Raw genomic sequence first — 21316 nt, forward strand, 5'->3', positions numbered from 1 at the left:
TATTTTTATTTTATTTTATTTTTACTTTCACACATGCACACAAAATCATTCATAAAGAATGTGGAAAAAAAAAGATTATCAGAAAGTCAAAAAACATTTCTTACGAGCACATAGGTAGGAGAAGGGAATGGTGTTGAAAATCTCAGCCACTCCAGTCTTCCACGTGTAGTGAAACTATTACCAACTGGCAATGCAGTATTTTTTCTTTTATTTTAATTATTAGTATAATATTGATCTATTCTCACATTTACTGGTACTACAGTGTACATGCAATCCTGGTCCCTAATAGCCTAAGATAATGAAGAGTGTACAGTAAGTCCTCGTTTAACATTGTTTCGTTATAATGTCACTACTCTGCAGATACCCATGATTCGGACAACATCACGCAGATTCGGTATCACATCGTCACAGACTACTTTGTACAGCGCATCACCCTTTCTCACCCGGTCAGAGCGGGAGGAGGAGCCACCCTCCTCCTCCTCTCCACTACCCACCACACACTCGCTCCACCTCCACCCATCAGTGAGTACAATACAAAATGATTTAGTAAATTTATCATTTTGGATGTATAATATACACTATTTTCTAAAAAAATTCCACTGAATTTATGTATATGAAATATATTTTACGGGGCAACGGGAGGCTGGGGAATGTAACTCCTGTATTTTATCTATTTCTTATGGGAAAATCGATTCCATTAACGTCGCGGTTTTCAGGAATGGAACCACGACATTAAGCGAGGACTTACTAAATAGCAAAAAATATGTAGTGAAAGTTGCCAACTGGGACCACATCTCCCCCTTTATACATTAATTCTTATGGGGGAAAATTGCCCTGATATTTGCAAATTCGTTATTCGCAATGATTTTCAGGAATGATCCTTTGTGATAAGGGGTATTCCTGTACCGACACATTTCAAGCTCGCCAAGGTGCTATTTAGGACAAATTTAAGGATACTGTATTTATATTCATTCTGTCAAGCTATGGAGGCAAGAACAGTTTTGAGTTTCAAAATAGCTCTGGAGACAATTATATTAAGAACAATGAAGATGTCCTACACAGGCCACTGGCCTCCTTTCCTTGGAATGGCCACCTCTAGTTGGGGTGACCATTAGGTAAATTAGTTATGTGAATTATAATGAAAAATTTTTTAAGACAAAACTTTAAGATCTACAAAATGTAAATACATTATGCATCAAAGCTTTTCAAATAAATCATATATTCATTATAAAAAATGTAAAACACATTCTAAATGAATTAACTTCTTTCAAATTAATAAAACCTTTCAATGTTCACTTTAAGAATGTAACTTGAAAAATCAGTATCAAAACATACACCATAATCAGGGACAAGAAGAAAATTCAAAAAAGAGATTAACATTAATCATGTTCTCAAATACAGAATTAAAACCTATATCAATTGCAATACATCTAATATAGCACAAAAATAAGCAATGAAACATTTATTATGTTACATGATAAAATGGGAGCACAGAACATACTAGACTTCAGGTCACTATATTACACAATGCACTGGGGTGATTTATTATGCAATGCTATAAAGCAATCATTATTGGTATATATGCATGGCTATGTAGTGCAACAACCATAATACACTACATACTGAAATTAGAGTGGGGTCATTAGCTAAAGGCAGCCTGGTAGAGGCTGCAAGAAAAGATTAAATAGGTTACGAGTAAACACGAGTTTCTTGAGGCTAAGACAGCAAAGTTACAGAAATACTAAGGTATGACATACAATAACATATGGGGCCTAGATTTATAGCAGTTTGATTATTTTTTTATCTACATATTTAGTTATACTTTTTTATACAGGATAGTCATGCATTTGTCCAGGATACTGCACTGACCAAACTGCAATTGAATATTTTGTTAATTCTTTTGCAAAACATGTCAGATCACAACAGTGCAAACATACTCCAGTGAAATATGCTACACACAGCTCAAAGCTCCTATTTTATTATAGATATAAAAATTAAACAGCTCACTCACCCCATAAATTGCAATAATCAACTAGGTGACCCAAGTCTGAGCATGGGATGGATGTCACTGTATTTAGAACAGATATCCCTGTGTGGATAAATAACAATCTGACAGTACAGAAAATTAATAAAATGTTTCATTTTGATACATTTGTGTGAGAGCTATAAATTCACATGAGTAACCCTCAAATTATTAAATACATTGAAGTCTCTGCTTTAGAGGTTTCTTCACTTGTGGAAAGGCATAAGTAAACATTTGATCTAGATTGTATTTAGCTGCATATTTCAGAGTCTTGTTAAAAAGATAATTGTTTTGTTGGCCATATGGACTCTTCATTCCTTTCCTGTTAGGTAAGTTAAATCCAAGATCTTGGTGATGATCTTCTGAATAGCTTTTTTTGTTGGGTGAAGCTAATGGGCATAAGGGACTGAGATTTGTGTTGCTAACCCTCTCTATACAAGGTTGACCCTCATGATGTGGTGTCAGATTAGTGGTCCAAACTTTAGCTGGTGTTTTCTCCCGCATCATGGATAGTGATATTTCATTTGACAACTCTAGCCTTTCACTGGCATGTATATTCTCCAGGAGATGGCTACTGTTAAAATTTTCTGAGACAGTTACTATATCCACTTTATTCTGCCTTGGACTGATCACTTCACTAACACTGCATACATCATTTTGCCGAGGATTGATATGTGAACAGTACCTATCATCTTCATGAACAAACTGAGAATTCTTTGGGTTATCAGATATATTTTCACAGACAAGAGAGAGATTCTGAGCTGCAGGAGCAGAATATATCATAGGGTGATCTTGGGTGGAGGGTTGTTTATTGTGAGAACTCCTTAAGAAGTCTTTCATTGTGCGTTGGTGTCTTTTCTCCCAAGGCATCAGCATCAAGGTTGAGCTTGATCTCTTTACTTTAATGCTCTTCCTCATATCCGATGTCCTTAAGGAATGTGAGTGATATCTTCGTTCCATTGTTTTATCAGTAGTCTAAGATGAATTTTATCTTTCACAGACTAAAGTTATCTACAAGTTGGTTTAGATGCCTTATTTTAAGATTCTTCTATGTTTCCATTTTTATTTCAAAGTTTTTTCACAATGAACAAATACAATTTAGTACTGTATATGATTTACTATATGACAAAACAAAAGAAGGTGGCCTATTTAAGTCTTGGAGAAAACAAAATATCACAGTAAGATGAGAACATCACAAACACTGAGCAGGTGTCTTATACAAACTATTTCTATATTATTTTCACTTCATGCAATCTTCATGTGTAAAAAAATTCATGACAATGTTGTTTGGATGATGTGTTAAAATTACATGATAATAACAATGAACAAATCTTTTTACATTCCAATGATCCCCAGATTATAGTAAACTGATAAAAATGTAGAGGAAATTGGATGCCAAGTTACATAAAAACTATGAATGAATTTCCTGTGATTCCAGTAGTGGCTATTAAGCAGCTGTCACATATCTTCACACTGAGAGTCAACAAGTAAATGCTAAGATATTCTGAAGAAAAAAAATATAACTAATAGCAGATTTTAACCATAAAAAAAAATTTCCAGTTGTGCCAAACTCATTTGTCTCAGAAAATAAACATACAAAATCTAAAAACAACTGTTAGGTCTCCAATAACAATCACTCACTCATTTAAATTTCCCTAATAATGCATCTTTGATTTTAAGTTCATATCAGACAAGAAGCATGGTCAGAAAAGCTTCACAACAAGCATCAAAGTTAAAAATCTTTCTATCAAGTGTTTTCGTCACAGTTGAGTAAAACCAGGATACTTAAGGAGCAGTTGTCACATGCAACTACAACCTCCTTCTCAGTTGAATTTCTCGCATCCTGGGCGGCCAGCGTATAGTGTCCACCACACCGACATGTGTGGAGATAAACGCCTTCTTCTCTGTCTCGTTCCAGATCTTCAAGAAACAACTCCTCACTTACAGGAAACTCTTGATAAAGCTGGAACAGTTGAAAGAGCATAACATAATTAAAATATATATAAACCCAAGACCATAACACTGTTCCCCAAGGCTCTATAAAGGCCTTGAGCCATGGCCAACCCTTGAGAATGGCAAATCAATGAAGCTGCCCTGGGGATCATTGCACCACTCATGACAAATGTTCTTGACAGCATACTTTGTCTTTTTAATGAATTTCTTAGTTTCCAAGTCCAGTTCCCATTCTCTAACAGAATCTGTACGTCATGTAATTTCAGTGGTTTCATGCAATAATGTCCCATTTGACAAGTTACATGTGTTCTTGAAAAAGCATTTGTCGGTTAAATTCTCACTATATGGGACCAACTTTCCCATAGGTTCCCAAGCTGAAAGCCAAGATGTGTTCCTGTCCCTTAAAATACTTTAGGTTTATGTAATGTTTATTCAAGACACCTTCAGGTCAAGAGACCCACTAATCCCCCACCCAAGAAAGGGTGACCAGACATTGCATCAGGTCAGGTCAGGTCATGTCAAGTCAATTACATAAAACCCATTAATCCCCCAGAGGCTCCATGGGAGTGGAAAATACCACTCCTTGCTGTAACACACAGCTTCATTCACAATCATATCATATAGAATTTTTTTTTTTAATATATTTATTTAACCAAATTTTAGATAAACTATTCTGGATTATTATAGTAAAGAAATGGAGTTTCTAACTTAATTATAACTGCATTTACAGACTCATGTACACGTAGTTTAGACTCGAGGAAAACATCCCCAGCACCCAGAAAATGTTCTGGGTGCAAGAGGTCTAGTTTAGACACTCAGAAACTTTTCCGAGTAACCGGAAAAGATTCCGGGGATAAGGAATTTCTCCAGGTTTGAGAAAGTCGTCTGGTTAGCCGGAAATCTCTCATCCCCAGAAGTGCTCTGCACCAATTGTTCTGGCTAATTGGGATAGCACTGTGTTTGGTTCAGTTATGGGCTCATTTTTAAGATTATGCATTAGGAGAGACAGCAAAACAAGTGCCCAGTCTGCATGTTCTTTTTTTTTTGCCTCCTGAACTGTAGATTATTATTATTATTTTTTTTTAATTTTGTTATCAGTACCAAGCATAAGCCATTGCTGTACAAGTTTTTTATAATGTGATCTTGCATAAATGCATGAATAATATTTGGATTATGCCTCACAAGTCATTTTTGAGCTGTCCTAAGTCACCCCAAGACGAAGACAATTTTCACATACTGTACCTCCATTAAAGTTACATTTTCAGGTAAAGTACAGGGGGCCCCCCAAGTTCACAGATTTTTATTTCGCGGTATTCGCGGATGATACCCTGGATGTACCCAAGAATGTCTGTGGGTAGTTTTAAAGTTGCCGGCATGTTCGCGGCTGGGACAGGGAGCCATTCATTCTAGAGACAGTAATTTCCTTTAACTGTACTATTGTAAATATATGTGTGTGTGTGTGTGTGTGTGTGTGTGTGTGTGTGTGTGTGTGTGTGTAGAGACACACAAAAAAACACATGCAAATAAATAATTATTGGAAAATCCTCTCACAAATAATCAGAAACAAATTGATTAAAAGTATGACAGTGTTTTATTACTTTATTATGTTTCTGATTATTTGTGAGAGTATTTTCCCATTATTATTTATTTGTATGTGTTTTATGTGTGTGTGTCTACACAGACACACATAATATATATATAATACAGGTAAAAGTAATAATTGTCCTAAGGGCAAACACATAAAGGGAATATACATTTCTTTGTACACAAGTAAAATTGTTCGCAAATGTTATTTGCGGATTTGGCGATTCGCGGCCATTTTGAGAACCTAACCCCCGCAAATTTGGAGGGTCCCCTGTATATAGGATATACTGTATCGAGTACCCCAGATTGTTTCTAAATTTTCAAGATAGACAAGTTTCTAATATTTTTCACAAGTTACCGGTATATTACAATACTGTATGTACTCTGGTATGCTCCTGCTAGAGAAAGTTTTGCAACACTATTTGAAATTTCCGAAAAAAATGGATTTTGATTACAGTACAAGGGATCCTCGTTATAAGTGGTTAATAGGGACCAGAAAAAAAGCCACTGATAATGAAACCACTTATAAAATGGAATTAATTCCCATAAAAATTAATAGGAATACGGTCTAATCAGGACCATCACATTGTAAGTGACACTCATAAAGTTTAATTTGGTATCTTTTAACGTTAATATATATATCTTAGAAACATTGATTAAACATTTGATTACACACCATTTTATGAAATTATTTAACTTTCTAACTTATTAAAGGCACTTAAAGTAGTTTGGAGTTGGTGCATTGATCGGCTCAAGCGACCTAACCATGCTTTCACACACTCATTTCACTGAAAGTGGTTTATTAAGACATGCTCACCACTTTTCTTAAGAAAAGTAACTCTCTAATTTCAATTCCATCCCATAGCTACTATGCTTCCTTTTAGCCACTTCACCACTTTGCTTCGGTTTGGAACTGATGGCTACAAAAATAGTTCACCAATGTCACAAAGACACAACAAGGTTGATAATTATAGTTCTTGGAGCACTTCATAATAATGCCTGTGGACACAGGCAACTAGTGCTGAGCATGCATAGTGCGGGTGAGAAGGATGTCTTTTAAGAGAATGGGAGGCAGGTGGGAAATTCAATTGCTCAAACACTTGTGCTCCCAAAGATTGATGGATTTCAGCCTTAGAGTCCTCTTATCTGCGGGGACTTTTTATGTGTAGGTCCACAATTATTTGACCACTTAAGTGCAAAACCACTTATAATGAAGACGCTTATGATGAGGACCCCCTGTACTGACTCCTATTTATTACTTATATTTTAAACTTAATACTCACATACGAAAACTATATTGCTAGTTAGGCAACATTTTGATACCAAGAAAACTTTGCTTGCTGTAAATGTCTACAAACTATCACCTTTTCAAATTCCCCCCCCCCATATTTTGTTCAAAGCCACCCTGTGCACGAAAATCACCCCATCTTATTGTACTGTATAAAAATCACTGCAGACCCACAGGGAGCTCTGCTCACTGTGTTCTGGGAAACAATAAAACACTAACCTTTTCACGCTTCAGTTGATCATCATATTCTCTACGTTTCTGTGTGTCTCCAAGAACGTGCCAGGCCTCTGTCACTTTCAAAAATTTCTCCTTGGCACCTTCCACTGCAGACTTATCTGGGTGATACTGCCGTGCTAACTCCTGATACTGCCGACGAATTTCAGTTTCACTAGCATCTTGGCTCACACCCAAAACATCATACAAAGTCATCTGGAAGCACGCATGTTTTCTATTGATCTTGTAATTGTTATTTAATAAGTAATATTAATATCATGTTAGATTTGTACAATAGATTTATATAGGAAGATTCATCTCAGTGGTAAATTTATAATTTCTTATGATTATTTCAGTGGATGGAAGAATTATATACACCACATTTACAAATTTTCTTAATAAAAAGTAAATCCTAAAGTTACACACTCTCCAAGTTTGCAAGTTCAATATTGTACAGTTGCCTCCACATGAATGTACCATGGCCTGGGAATGTATAAGAGCACAGGAATGAGATATGGCAAAGCAACGTGGCAGTCATGGGCGTGAAACTGTGGATTACTGTGTTTGCCGGTTCCCTGTAGTTCAGTCCTAGTCACTCAGCTGTGTTTACACAATGGTGCTGCATAACATAAACAAATAAAGTACAGTATCCATGTGATAAGTGTTCTTCAGCATTGATGTGTAGCCACACAAACAGGGTAATTTTACCGTTTCACGCCCTCACATATTCTCAGGCTGTGGTATGTTTATATGGAGGCAACTGAACATCATAAAAACCCACTTCGTTATTCTGCAGATGAACCCGGGAGTTATGGGCGAAAATTGTAACACTGCCATAATCAATTTAATTTCCAAGTGAAAGTTTTCTGTATCAGAAATGATATCAAGGGGGAAAATCAAATACAGTACTGTATTGAAATACAGGTACATAAATTAAGAAATATTGAAATCCAATTATATAACAGAACCCGAAAAGAATGACTCGTGAATATGTCGAGTAAGCTTTTAGGCTTTGCATCCTGGGAAGCCCTAGCTATGGTTAGGCCAATTTGAAAGATCAACTCACATAACCAATACAGCTCCTCCCCGACTTGCAACGGGGTTAGGGACCCAAATCCAGGTCATAAGTCGAAATGGTCGTAGGTCGAAAATGCTTAAATAATACATAGAAAATCTAAAATGGGTGTCTCTTTTTCTTCTCAGCACCACAAAACTCTCACTTTTAAGCTTGCCAGCCATTTTAAAGTGAATTACAAACGAAAATTTTGTCAGTACACTGACGTTGGGACTCGAAAATACGTAATTTGACAAAATTTTGGTACGACCGAGGCAGGTCGTAAGTGCGGGTGGCGGTAAGTCGGGGAGGAACTGTATTACCAGAAACCATCACCACCCATCATCAACACAGTTCAACAACCATGTTCTATGCTTACATAGGTTAGATTGAGGTAGAGGAGAAACAAGACTCACCTAAGAAGATATCTTATAGCTACTTAAAAAAAAAAAAAAAAAAAAGCCACCTCTAACACATTCCAAGAGCAGAGTATCCTACTAGAGGAGTGAAACTACCTAACAAAACCTTATGTGCATACAAATAAAGGGACTCTGGGTAAACTGAAGCCAATATTAAAAAAAAAAGTACAAAATATATATACTGTACTGTAGAGCCCTTTAGCTTCCTCCTTGATGTGGCCACATGTAAGGAGAAAGAGGAAAGGAATATTTCACTCTACCTCCAGTAAAGGAGAACACCACTCAGTATAAAGGGGTTTCCTGGATATCACTTACATAGGAAATAAAGATATGATCCTGCACAGAAAATTCACTTGATCAGTGATCATCAAAAGTGGAAAGAAGAAACTGATAGAAAAAATACCGTAAGGTTAAGTGATTGACATTAAAATTTATCTGTGTGTGCTAGGGAAAGTATCTTTTTCATCCCCTACTTTCAAATCCCTAGAAACAACACAAAAGTTGATAACCACACATCCTAGATAGACTGGTTCTCCTTTTGAAATTTCAGCTTATTTTAGGAGAGGCTGGCAAACCTGAGACAAAGTTGTCAAATAGTTTTTTTTGAAGGATTTGGGTACGCTGAATATATTTCTGGAATATGACAAACTAAATATTGCAATGCTTTGGAGTTAGAGTTATACTGTATATTGAAAATGGCTACCGTGCAGAAAGGGAAACTTTGACACTAGTCGGTAGAGACAATAGAAAGCTTTTATTTAGTTTTTACACACTCTCAGTAATTATACATACGTTTAGAATAAACTGTTCTTTGTGTTATTTGAAAATTTGGAGCATATTCAGACTAAAAACCCTCAAAATTAAATCATGCAGTGACAGTATTCATATACAGTTGGGTCTTCATTTACACGGTCAATTGAACCCGTGGAGTACTGCGTAAAACGAGAAACGCGTATATGAAATAACAGAACATATGGGATTAATTGAAATAGAGATTGGGCCGACCCCCAAACTCCACTTTTTCCGACACAATACGTTCCTTGTAGTCAAAATAACACCTTAATTTTATGATGGTATGCACACACAATTAATAATTAAGAGAAAGATCAATAATATTAGGTTTTTTAACACTTACGTTAGTAGAAAAGATGGCTGGGCACACGGGGATGGGAGGTTGGTTCCGAGGCAGAGGGCAGATTATTGGCCCTCACCTGTATCACTTGTATCACTATCCACCACATAGGCTTGCAGGGCCTCTTTGTCAAACTCCTCAAAGTCCATATCCTCACTATCACTGACTTGGGCTGGCTGTGGTGGGTGGCGGGTGAAGAACTCGGTAATGTTTTGATGACTGGGCGACCTTGTGCGCACCCTGCCCGCGCCGCTTCCCGCGTAAATGACCAAATTTACCGCGTAATTAAAGCATTTCAATTCTGGCAAGGCACCATGTAAATGACCAAACGTGTAAACAAAAACCGCGTAAATCCAGACTCAACTGTACTGTACACAAGTAACAAAAGAATTACACTCTGTGGAGACATCTTTCAATATTTTTCTACATTTATCTAGAAACTGCTGATATAAAAAAAACAATATGAAATGAGAATGAAACTGAAGCAATATAAAATAATAATGAAAGCGAACATATATATTAATTAAATAAGGCAAAAGAAAAAAAGCATTAATACTGTATTATAATAAAATTTCATTGTCTTTCAAATGTTCCTGCAGATTTTGTCAGTTGTGCTGCAGTTACATGCAGCAGTATACACCAGCTTTGACTTCTTTTACATTTACAATGAACACTTATGCACTGTTTGGTGCATCTGCAGCTGATGAGCTCCATGCACGAGTCAGGCACTGAAGGCAGGGACTTGAGATCAGGGACAAGTGAGTCATCATCTAATCTCTATCCCATTGTCTCAAGTTGGGGCAGCATGTCAGCTTGCTGCCAAATGGATGCCTGGTAGTGTGCACACTTTATGTGGAAAGACAGAGCATCACTTGTTGGTGGGAGGGTTTCTAAGGTGTGGGCTCAACCAAAAAGAATGGAGTGAGCCCTGTCCACTGATGTAGCTACATCACACTTGTAGACTGCAATGAATTATCGGCATTGTGGACTGCTTTCTCACAGAGACCACCTTTACCAAGTAATTGTAAGAGATTCTGATGCTCCTTGAAGACATTCCAACAGTACTTTTTGGTGTGATCAGCCAAAAAGGATGTAGTGCCAGAGCCTGTCCGAGCATGAAATGCAAGCAGTGTGCTCAACATACTATTATCAAGTTGAGCTGTAATACGTAGTGTGGATTGGGATGTATTTTCTGTTCTTGGATGTCCTGGACTTCATCCATAATTTCGAGCATGGTATCTTGCTGAAATGTGCTAGGAGGAGGACCAAGATATCAGTTTCCCAAGCAGCAACAACAATGCTTGATGTTTGGCTCCTCACGCAGTGTAAAATTATTTGAGTGTCGGCCTCTTCATGACGAGCTTCAAGGACTTCTGTGACTCAGGATTTGAGGATTCCACCTGCTCCTGATTACTAAACCCACCAGATATTACAATATTCTTGTTGCTTGCAGAATCCGCTGTCGGGACAAGAATGCTGCCAGATCAGCCTTATTTTCTGCAAGGGCAATAAAACTCTCCCATTTTAGTGGAAGGGGCACATCCCTACTCTGCACCTCTCTTCTCACTGGTACTGCACCTTTCCCCCATCTTTTTCTGGTTCCACTTTTGATTGAAATTTAATAATACCTGTCTTAGATGACGTCTATGCGGCTGAATGAAGCTCCACTTTTCCCACTCTTCAAGACAGACAACAAATACATCTGCCAAATCCCCAAATGTTGTCGTTTCCCAATATCTACCACGAGAGCCTGACCATCAATGATGTGTGTTGCTTCTTCACCAAGGTCCGTTGCTTGCCAGACTTGGTGGGCAAGGTGTTTTGCCTATCAGTACCTCTGACAGAAGTGCCTTTGACCCTGACCAGAGATCACCATTCATTTCTGCAATGGCTAGAGGGATGGGCATGAGCTCATGCTTCAGCATATCGTCAAGAATGACATCTCTTCCTGATTGAAAAGCAGCGATCAGACATTGAAGGAGTTTTCTATCTGCTTTGATGAATTTCTGTGGGCTAATTGTGGATTTCTTTTGTTCCACTTTAGAGAAGAAAAGGTCAGAGGTTTGTTCCTGGGTAAGGTGTCACTGAATTTCACCTGTTTGTCACCGCAAGCATAAGTCGCTCTTCAACAAATGTGATCAGCTGCTCTTGTCCTTTCTGATGAGCCATCAGGTCTTTTTCCATTTTCTTTGTAACAATATCCTTTATGGCAATGTTTTGCAAGTTTGGAGATGCATCCACTGAGAATAGTTTGAAGGCCTGCAATGTTGCTAACAGGTTATCTTCATCTTGTAAGTCATGTTTCTGCCTGGCTTTGTTACATTCATTGTGCGTGAATGCGTCATCTGACCCTATTCCATACACATATTTGGTTTCACTGGCGAGATGAGATTGGAGGTCGTAAGAGAGGGCCCATCTGCTCAAGGCTGATGTTGTTTTGGTGATGCCGACAATACCACCACCTTCCTTCCCAGTGACGTTCAGCCAATCCTGGCTTTGATCAGGATCCACTTGATTAAACGACTGTTTTGACCACTTCACTACAAAGTTCCCTTTATCAAAAATATGCTTTCACATCATCAAGAAGCTGGTGCATCTCACTGACATACACTGTCCCCCAGAGGGTATAGCTTATGTCGTTATACCTCATGAAGAAAGGAAGCATCAATTGGAAGGCGTGCAAATGCAGTTCCCAAAGACCATCTTTCTGTGCTCTGGTGAAGAGGAGGAGGACTTGTATCATCTGCATGTAACTCCATCAGTCCTTGAAATTTGATTAGTGACTCCCTGTGGTAGGTCCCTGACAGTGGGACAGTCAAGACAATACAGTAGTGTTGAAGGGTGTTAGCATTGGGACAGTTACAGAGTTTACAGGAAGAGAAGTGTGGGGTCATTCCCCACCTCAGTGACAACATTATGTCTGCGAACCGTAAGTCCACATTGATGATACTCTCTTTTTTTTTTTTTTTATATGGGGATTAGCCCACCCGGGGCCTGGGGGGCGAAAATTTAATAATAATAGTAATTCATAGTAAATAAAATTTATAATAAAAAGTAAAATAAAATAAAATAATAATAATAATAACAACACTGTAATAATGATAATAAAGAAAAGAAAAACAATAATCAATAGTGAGAAATGCTATATGTATAGTATGTTGTGTTGTCAATAGTAAGAGAAACAATTGAGATCCTGCAATTGTGTGTAAATGAGGCAGAAAGACAGATCAGCAACCTGGGACTTGGTCACAATATTCGTGATGCCATATGGCAGCAGGGTCTACCATTAGACAACACATTATGTTTCCAATATCTTCTCAGGCGGTAGTACCTCCCTGTTTGATAGCTGCCTGCTACCTACTACCTTGTGTGGATAAGGAAGAAAGGGACCATAGTGTTGAATGAATATTTTCAGCCAGTTCACTATCTCTACGATGGATTGTAGGGAGAAGAGCTGGGCTTATATTTAGGCCTAAAAGATCCCAATTAGACAGCCATAATTTTGAGAATCAGTTATTGATTAATCTCAATAGAAATATTTGTAAATAAACATGTGTAATGTTATGTCTCTTTTATTTTTATCTTTAGTTAACTTCTTTTTTTTTTATTTACTGATGATTTATTTTAGTATTTGAGACAATTAATAATTTCATTGTTACTTCTTACTTTCGCTACTTGAGTACTGTACTGTACTTTTTGAATGAGATACATTTTTACTTAAGATCAGTGATCTTTGGATGCCTTTACTTCTACTTGAGTATCATTTTGCCAATGTAATAATACTTTTACTTAAGTAACAAACTCCGTTATTTTTACAACTCTGCTTGCGGCAATACAGTCCTTAAGGATAATGATCCGCTGTTGCCAAGAACTGGACACCTCTGGGCACTGGCAAGAACTGCCCATGAGTGATTGACTCATGCAGATCACTTACATAGCTTCACAATCGACACACTTAAATCACCTGTAGACCCATGTACAGTATACATAACCAGAAAGTGGCAATAAAAGCTATGTCTCTGACAAGGAAAGGGTAATACCTAAACATGGTACAGTAGTTGTACTGTACTATGCAAGTAATATACTGTACATTCCCTGTAATTTGAACTTCATAGACCTAACATCTTAAATTGCATAATCCAGCGTGAAGGCAAGTACAGGCAAACCCTGTTATTCATAGCCTCGATATTCGTAACCCCGTTTATCCGCAATAAATTTATTGTTACCCATTTCCACTATTCGCAATGGTTGCCCTGTTTATTCGCAAATTCTTATGAGCAAAAATTTTGAACCCATGGACCAGGGCGTCATCTCTACATTCAAGGCGCTCTACACTCAGCGTATCATGGCGCAGCTGATTGAGGGGACCGATGGAGAAGGGAAACCTACAATCCGGGAGTTTTGGAAAAAAACACTACAGCATCAGGAAAGCCATAAAAAACATCAGTGATTCATGGGAGGCAATAACACAACAGAACATGAACGGTGTGTGGCGTAAGCTGTGGCCCGAGTATTTGTACAACGCTGTTGGTTTCCCTTCAGTGCCTGCAATAAGGAAGACTATTGTGACTCTTGCAAAGAAGGCTGGATTCATTGAAGTGGATGACGCTGACGTAGAAGACCTCCTCGACTCTCACAATGAAGAACTTACCAATAAGACCTGATAGAACTGGAGAGGCTTCAGCAGGAAGAAATGCCACTTGCAACGGGAGAAGATGCAGATGAAACTCCAACACAACTCCTCACTGTACGGAACCTAAGGAAGCTGATTTCTTCATTTGAGATGGCGATGGATATGGCATTAGAAATGGACCTTAATGTTGAAGTTGCACTATCATCCGCAATGTCAAGAAAGACATACGAGCATACTACGAGGTGCTCGAGGAGAAGAGGAAGAATGCACAACAAACGACTCTTGATGCATTTATCACGGCCAAACCTTCAACCCCCGGTGCACCAACCACCCCACGTACATCCAAACAGAACACAGCTTTTAGGCAGCTGTTCAAGACCAGTGTAAAACCACAGCCTTCAATGAGTGAACCACAGCCTTCAACCAGTGGAGAACAACAGCTTTCAGTGCAAATTGACAGCGATAATGAGAGTGAGGTGGCTGACGACCCTGGCAGTGATGATGAGAGTGAGGTAGTTGACGACCTTGGCAGTGAGGAGAGTGAGGTGGCTGACAACCCCAGTAAACCTTCACCCTCTACCCTAATGCCAACTTCAGCAAGCAAGCAAGCAACACAGCACATCAGAGGTAAATTAAGTCTACGTTTGAAACTTACCTCACACACCTTCAAACATTCAAACACTCGAACATGAAAAGTATACTGTACAGTCTCTCCTCGACTTATGACATCTTTGACTTACAACAACCCGGACATACGACGGCCATGGTCGTATAAAATATTTTTCACATTATGTATTTTCGAGTCCCGACGTTAGTGATTGCGCTGTGTACTGACAAAATTTTCGTTTGTAATTCCCTTTAAAATGGCTGGTAAGCGTAAAAGTGAGAGTTCTCGTAGTGCTGAGAAGAAAAGGAGACACCCATTTTAGAATTTCTATGTATTATTTTCGACTTTTCGACTTACGACCTGGTCGTCGGGACGGAACCCCGTCGTAAGTCGAGGAGAGACTGTACTTGTAAACATATACGCCTAATAAACTCAAAGTGTTTGTTATTAAAGTTTATTTGATATTATGCTCTTGATTCTTTATTTATTTTGTTCTATATGTAATGAGTAAAACAAGTGTTAAAATCTAACGGCTGTGACCACCGCGATGCCCGTATCCCCCCTATTTACATTATTTCTTATGGGAGAAATTGCTCCGCTATTCGCAATTTTGATATTCGCAACGAGTTTCATGCCCGTAACCTTTGCGATAAGTAAGGCAGCCCTGTACAGTACAATTTACTGGTGATCAAACTCAAGGTACACAGATTTCCAATATGGTATGAATTAAATTTTTTACCTTAGATAGAGCTAATGATTACATCCAGTACTGTATACAGTACTGACATGAACCAAACGAAGAATTTAATTTCCACAAAATGAACACATTAGTAATTTTCATTGAATTCTGGGCTGTAATGAAGTTGTGAAAGATCCTTGAAGTGCTGCTTCTAAGGGTGTTGGTGGTACAGTGGCAACGCGCTTATCTCTTATTAATATGTCAAGGGTTCGAGCCTCGGCCTGGACACACATGAAAAGGGTGTTATACCAGTGTGACCCTCCCAAATATCACAACTTTCCCAGTCCCTGGTTTCCTCCTGAACTAAAACTGGATAGACCCACTGCCCAAATGGCTGGTAAGCTGATAAATAAAACCATTACACTGTATTTTTTTTTTCAACAAGCAACATAACATTTCAGCACCCATATGGAAGACATCCACTAGCTATCACTTCTGTGTGGAATGATCATAAAGACAGGGTATGGACAAATTATATTAATCTTGTAATCAAAGTTGGTGAAAACTAACCAGTGAAATATTTTGCCTCCAAGAAATAAAATCATGGGGAAAGTTTAACATTTGGGGAGTCATCTAAATTCCAGATATTTTTTTAAGGGATCTTGATGCACACATATGTTTATTTATAAAATGCAAATTATGTTAATTAGAGAGAACAAAATGAGTTGACATTTAATCTTACAAAGATATGGTGAAAGTGTCAGTCTTACAAACATGTGACTACTAAAGAGAGACTCAAGGCCAGTCATTAATGATGTGACAAAACAATCAAACAAACCTAACTACAACATATTATTCTATGGTCATTAGGTGGACTATGTTGATTTGCCTTTTTCTGTTGTTACAAACAGTTTAGGCTTGAGCTGTAAATAGGGATCAAATGCTTCTATTGGGGGAACAGAGGTTGTACTCATGTACTAAAAGCTTGATATACAATGTCATGTAACCCCAGTCCCAAACAAGCTGTTAGGCTTGTAGAATTCTCTCTCACTTATCAAATTAGCCTTACTATACAGTACTACCTGGTCTAGAAGCAAAAGTGGTAATATTTAACAGTTGTGCACCTGAATCATTGGTCTTTAACTAATAACTACAACACTTTATTCTATCAAAGACAACTGTCTTACCTCAAGAAACTGCAAATCGAGTGCAGAAATTGCACTTTTCATTTAATTTTCTGTAATTTTGTTCTCTATAAATAAGCTATGTCCGTCCATGACCATTTTTGCACTTGAAATGTTGTTGTCATAGAAATGCTTCCAGCAATAAAATGAATCAAAGTAACCAACCTAATCTAATGATGACAAAATATCTTTTATTTAGGTTAGGATAAGCAGATTTGGTCCAAATTAAGGTTACAGTACAATGTAGCAGTCAGTGGAAGTGTTTGTAAGACATCATTATTTTCAGCACAAAAATTGTGACGGATGGACTTGCATAGCTATAGCTATAGGAAAAAAGTTATGAAAAAAAAATCCTGCACTGACAAGCAGTTTCTTAAGGTAGGAAAAAAGTTTTCTTTAATACTATATTATTTGAAAATGGTGATTCAGATGCACAACAATGTTTAAGTACTAACACAAAGGCATTTGGCAGAACTGCAAACTGTATACCATTCTTTGTTCTGTGATTCAGCACATAATTGTTTTTGGTTTAAATTGGATGACCTAAGGCATCCCATGTTGAGCCAGCAGTCCCAGATTGGTTTCAAATCCAGATATAGTATCTCGGATGTACAATTGTACAGTTCATGTATGAGTACCACTGCTGTTATCGCATTGCATAAATATTAAATAGGCCAAAAAATTATTTTAAAATCTTGGATAATTTTGCCTTTTATTGCAGGCCAATGCTGAATGTGAGCAAAATGAAGAACAACAACCAACTGCTCACCTGAAAAACCAATCAGGTGAGCAAAGCCTGTCAAGGAGAACAATGTTAAATACTGTAATGTTTAAAATCAGCCTTTAATGACAGTATAAGTGACATTACAATGATACTTAATCTATTTATTTCCACGGTAATGGTGGAGACGGTTAATATCAGAAGGATTTATGTAATTGCAAAAAAATTTAGGATACAATATGTTGTTTGGATGATACTAAGTAAGAAAATCAAATGACAATGCACAAAACTGATTAGAACCTGAGCTAACCTCATCTAACATCCTATCCTGTGCATTGCCGTCTAATTTTCTTACTTACTATCATCCAAACATCTCTTGAAAAAATGAGCGATTTCAACCCAGCACCTAGGGGATTTCAATGTACATCACAGAGCAGCCTGGCTCTGCAAGGCATGACCCAGGTGAAACTGAGGCACTCTCTTTTTCCTTACTTAATGATCTGAAATGATCAACTAACTAACATTCTTGATCTTTGTTTTACCTCTAACCCCTCACACTATTCATACTCAATTTCTACCCCCCAGGGTCTTCTGATCACATTCTTATTTCTACTAAATCAAACTGGGCAAGGACCACCTCTCCCACCCCCTCTAAACGCTAACTATGGCACTACTGGAGGGCAAATTGGCAATCCTTGCGATAATTCTTCTCCGACTTTCCCTGGGATGAATGTTGCTTTTCCACTTGGGACGCCTCAGTATGTGCAGACAGCATTGCTGGGGTTATACTGGGTAGTACGAGTGCATTTATCCCATCTTCTACCAAAACTTTCACTTTACAATATAGGTTTGATTGCTCCTGTTCTCTTGAGTGTAGGGGGAGAGATAGGAAGTATCAAGTTATGAAACTACTGTATCTCCTTCTGTTACCCACTCCTCTTTCATTACTTCTTGGAATCGATGTAAGGTTATTCTTCGTAGGGCTAAGCAGAATTTTATAAAAAGAAAGACCGCTGACCTGACCAACTCTTTTTCCAGTAAATCCTTCTGGTCCTTAACCAAAAACATCTGTAATAACTTCTGCACTCCCTCTTTTCCAACCTGATAATTCTACAGGCAACTCTCCCTCTGATAAAGCCAATCTCTTTGGCACCTTATTCTCCTCTAACTCCACCTTAGACGATTCCAACTCTGCACCTCCTACTCCTACTATGCACTTTCCTATAATCTCCACTCATAAGGCTGCTGGTGTGTTATCCAATCTGGATATGAGTAAGGGCGGCAGCACACTGGACACTTTCCTTCAAAATGTTTGGCAAACACGGTCCAGCCAGCAAAACAGAGAGATGTTTTGCGTCACACTCGGATGTTTTGTTGGCGTGTCTGCCCAATGCAACGAAAACAACAACAAAACATCTAGACTAGATTCGCCATGGATCCCGTTACTACATTTGAGGTCTTGCAGGATTGTGCTATAGTTCTTCAATTGCTGAAGCAAGTGAGGCATCTGCAAAAGCTAAAGAAAAGACAATGGGTGCATCATGAAGTTTCTTTAAAAGTGACGGTGGCTGGCTGGTCAAAGAAAACCCTGAATAATGATTTAATAACACTAAAGAAGTTTTAAAGTGATGAATAAATAGAAATGTTTCAACTTATGTGTGATATTTTGAATTATTTTTGTTTCATGATTTATTTAAATTTTACTGTACTGTACATGAATTTATATGAAGCACATTTGAGCACTAATCAGGCCAGCAAAGATCCCCACCAAACTGTTGTCCATTTCTAGCAACAGCAGAAATCCTGCTGCTAGCTGGATGTTTAAGCCAACAGCCAGCAAAATGGGCAACATGTTTGGAGGAAAGTACCCAATGTGCTGCCACCTTAAGGCACATGGACCAGAGGGAATACCCCTTCGTGTTCTGAAATTCTGACCCATGTGCTTGCTCGCCTCTTTTGCCTTTGCCTCAAAACCCAAACTACTTCTTGGAAGCATGCCTCGGCTCAGCCCATCCTGAAGACGGGTGACCATTCTAATCCCTCTAACTATTGCCCCATTGCCCTAACTTCATCCCCCTCTAAGATTTTCGAAACTAACCTAAACTCTCATTTTATCCGTCATCTTGAATGCTTTTCTCTTTTGTCGTATCACCAGTATGGCTTTTGCCAGGCGAGATCTACTGGTGATCTGCTCTCCTACTGCACCCATCTTTGGTCATCCTCTCTTAGGGATTATGGGGAACCTTCGTCGTGGCCATCAACATCTCCAAAGCATTTGACAGGGTATGGCACAAGTCTTTGCTTTCTAAACTTCTCTCTTATGGTTTCTATCCCCCACTTTGTTCTCCAATTTCTAGCTTCCTTAAGAACCGATCCATAGCAGTTGTTGTCGAGGGATCGATCTCTCACTCTTTCTCTAACAATAGTGGTGTTACACAGGGTTCTGTTTTTCCACCTACTCTTTTCTTTCTTTTTATCAATGATATATTTCACACTACTACTAATTCTATCCATTCTTACACTGATGATTCTACTCTTCACTCTTCTTCTCATTTTTCCCTTCCCCCTAACTCTCAAACTAGATCTGTTTCTAGAACTTATACCATCTATCAATACGGATCTGTGTCTTAGATATATGTTGTCTTGTTTATTCTGTATACAGGATTTTGACTTGGATAAAGATACCCCATCAACCCCAATCATTCACATGTTCCACACCTCTGTCGAGATCAATTATTTCTTATTTATATATTTGATGCTGCACTTATAGATGTAATCTTAATTTCAGGTGAACAAATAAATGCTCCCATTACTATCAGCAAAGACAAGCAGAGGATATGCAAGTAGTTTCTCACCTCTCACACACAACACTGGGCAGTTTCATATTGGGCCATGTATAAAAGAAGTGTCTTAGAATTGTCTAAACTACTCATTGCAACCATAAAATTATCAAAAATCTTAGGGTGGCAACAGGTGAAATAATAATAAAACAAATAATAAATAAAGTGGCTTTCATCTTCTTAACCTTTACCATTTTAATAAACGTCTTTGGTCAAACATTTATTATAAATGTTACCAAGTCATTTGTTAACTTTGTTCAGATCCAGGTGCAAACTCACATATTTGTCACTTATAATTCACCTTTTGTTTTTCTTTTTAAGGTGGCATTCCAGACATGTTTATAAAACATAAAGTTTACTAAATACCAGTTAATTATAATAGTACTCACAAATTACGGCCAAAATTCGGAAAAAAGAAAGAGTTACGGCGGGACGCACCTTCACTCATTCCTCCTACGGATCTTTCCACTACCTCAAACATGCACTACCTTACTGCAGGCCATAAGTGAATAGGCCAAACTGATGTAGTGTATTGTAGAGTAGCGTTACCGTATAAGAATGTGGAGAGAGAGCTACAGGGCGCCCTTAAAACTGGTTGGAGAAATGAAGCCTTCACCCGACCTGTTTGTTTACGTCTCGGCCATCTCAACAACACTGCCAGACCCAACGACTGAGTCCCCCTGCACCACGACCGAGAAGGGCCCAAGTCTCTCATCAAAATTTCTTATAAAATAATTTAACAAACTATGAATATATTCTGTTTCATTATTTCATATAAATATGTATATTGAACCACTATTTGTAGGGTTATTCTCAACTAAAACGCCGTGAGTATTTATCTCACTTGGCACCACTGCACGTAAGTAACTGTTTTCTTTTCAAGTTAGGAGTAACTCAACTACCTGCACCCCTACCTTCGTTCTACACTGCTTTCTAAAATACCTTTGATTTGCTTTTATGTGAGTTGATTGGATTGGATTGGATAA

At 38.1% G+C, this 21316-nt stretch overlaps 1 protein-coding gene across 2 annotated transcripts; it reads right to left on the reverse strand.

The window, feature by feature from the left end:
• Positions 1-1368: 1368 nt before the first annotated feature.
• On the reverse strand, positions 1369-20999 carry LOC121871810 (dnaJ homolog subfamily C member 24-like). Of its 2 annotated transcripts, none has more exons than XM_042374311.1 (3): positions 20880-20999; positions 7068-7277; positions 1369-3986 (listed from the first exon to the last, which is right to left on the reverse strand). In XM_042374311.1, exons 2-3 carry the CDS (start codon positions 7275-7277, stop codon positions 3771-3773), a joined length of 426 nt encoding a protein of 141 aa, XP_042230245.1. In that variant the 5' UTR covers positions 20880-20999; the 3' UTR covers positions 1369-3770. The 2 variants fall into 2 exon arrangements, with proteins under 2 accessions (XP_042230245.1, XP_042230246.1); XM_042374312.1 differs by having other exon boundaries at positions 20769-20885.
• Positions 21000-21316: the final 317 nt, after the last annotated feature.

Source organism: Homarus americanus, unplaced genomic scaffold (genome assembly GCF_018991925.1).
Source record: "Homarus americanus isolate GMGI-L3 unplaced genomic scaffold, GMGI_Hamer_2.0 scaffold39675, whole genome shotgun sequence".
In the NCBI taxonomy this organism is placed as follows: Eukaryota; Metazoa; Arthropoda; class Malacostraca; order Decapoda; family Nephropidae; genus Homarus; species Homarus americanus.

Bases quoted from the DNA above. Each gene is read 5' to 3' on its own strand.
- LOC121871810 (XM_042374311.1), bottom strand. From the start codon at position 7,277: ATGACTTTGTATGATGTTTTGGGTGTGAGCCAAGATGCTAGTGAAACT. The intron at 3,987-7,067 runs GTTAGTGTTTTA...CAACTGTTCCAG, and splicing joins ATCAACTGAAGCGTGAAAAG to CTTTATCAAGAGTTTCCTGT.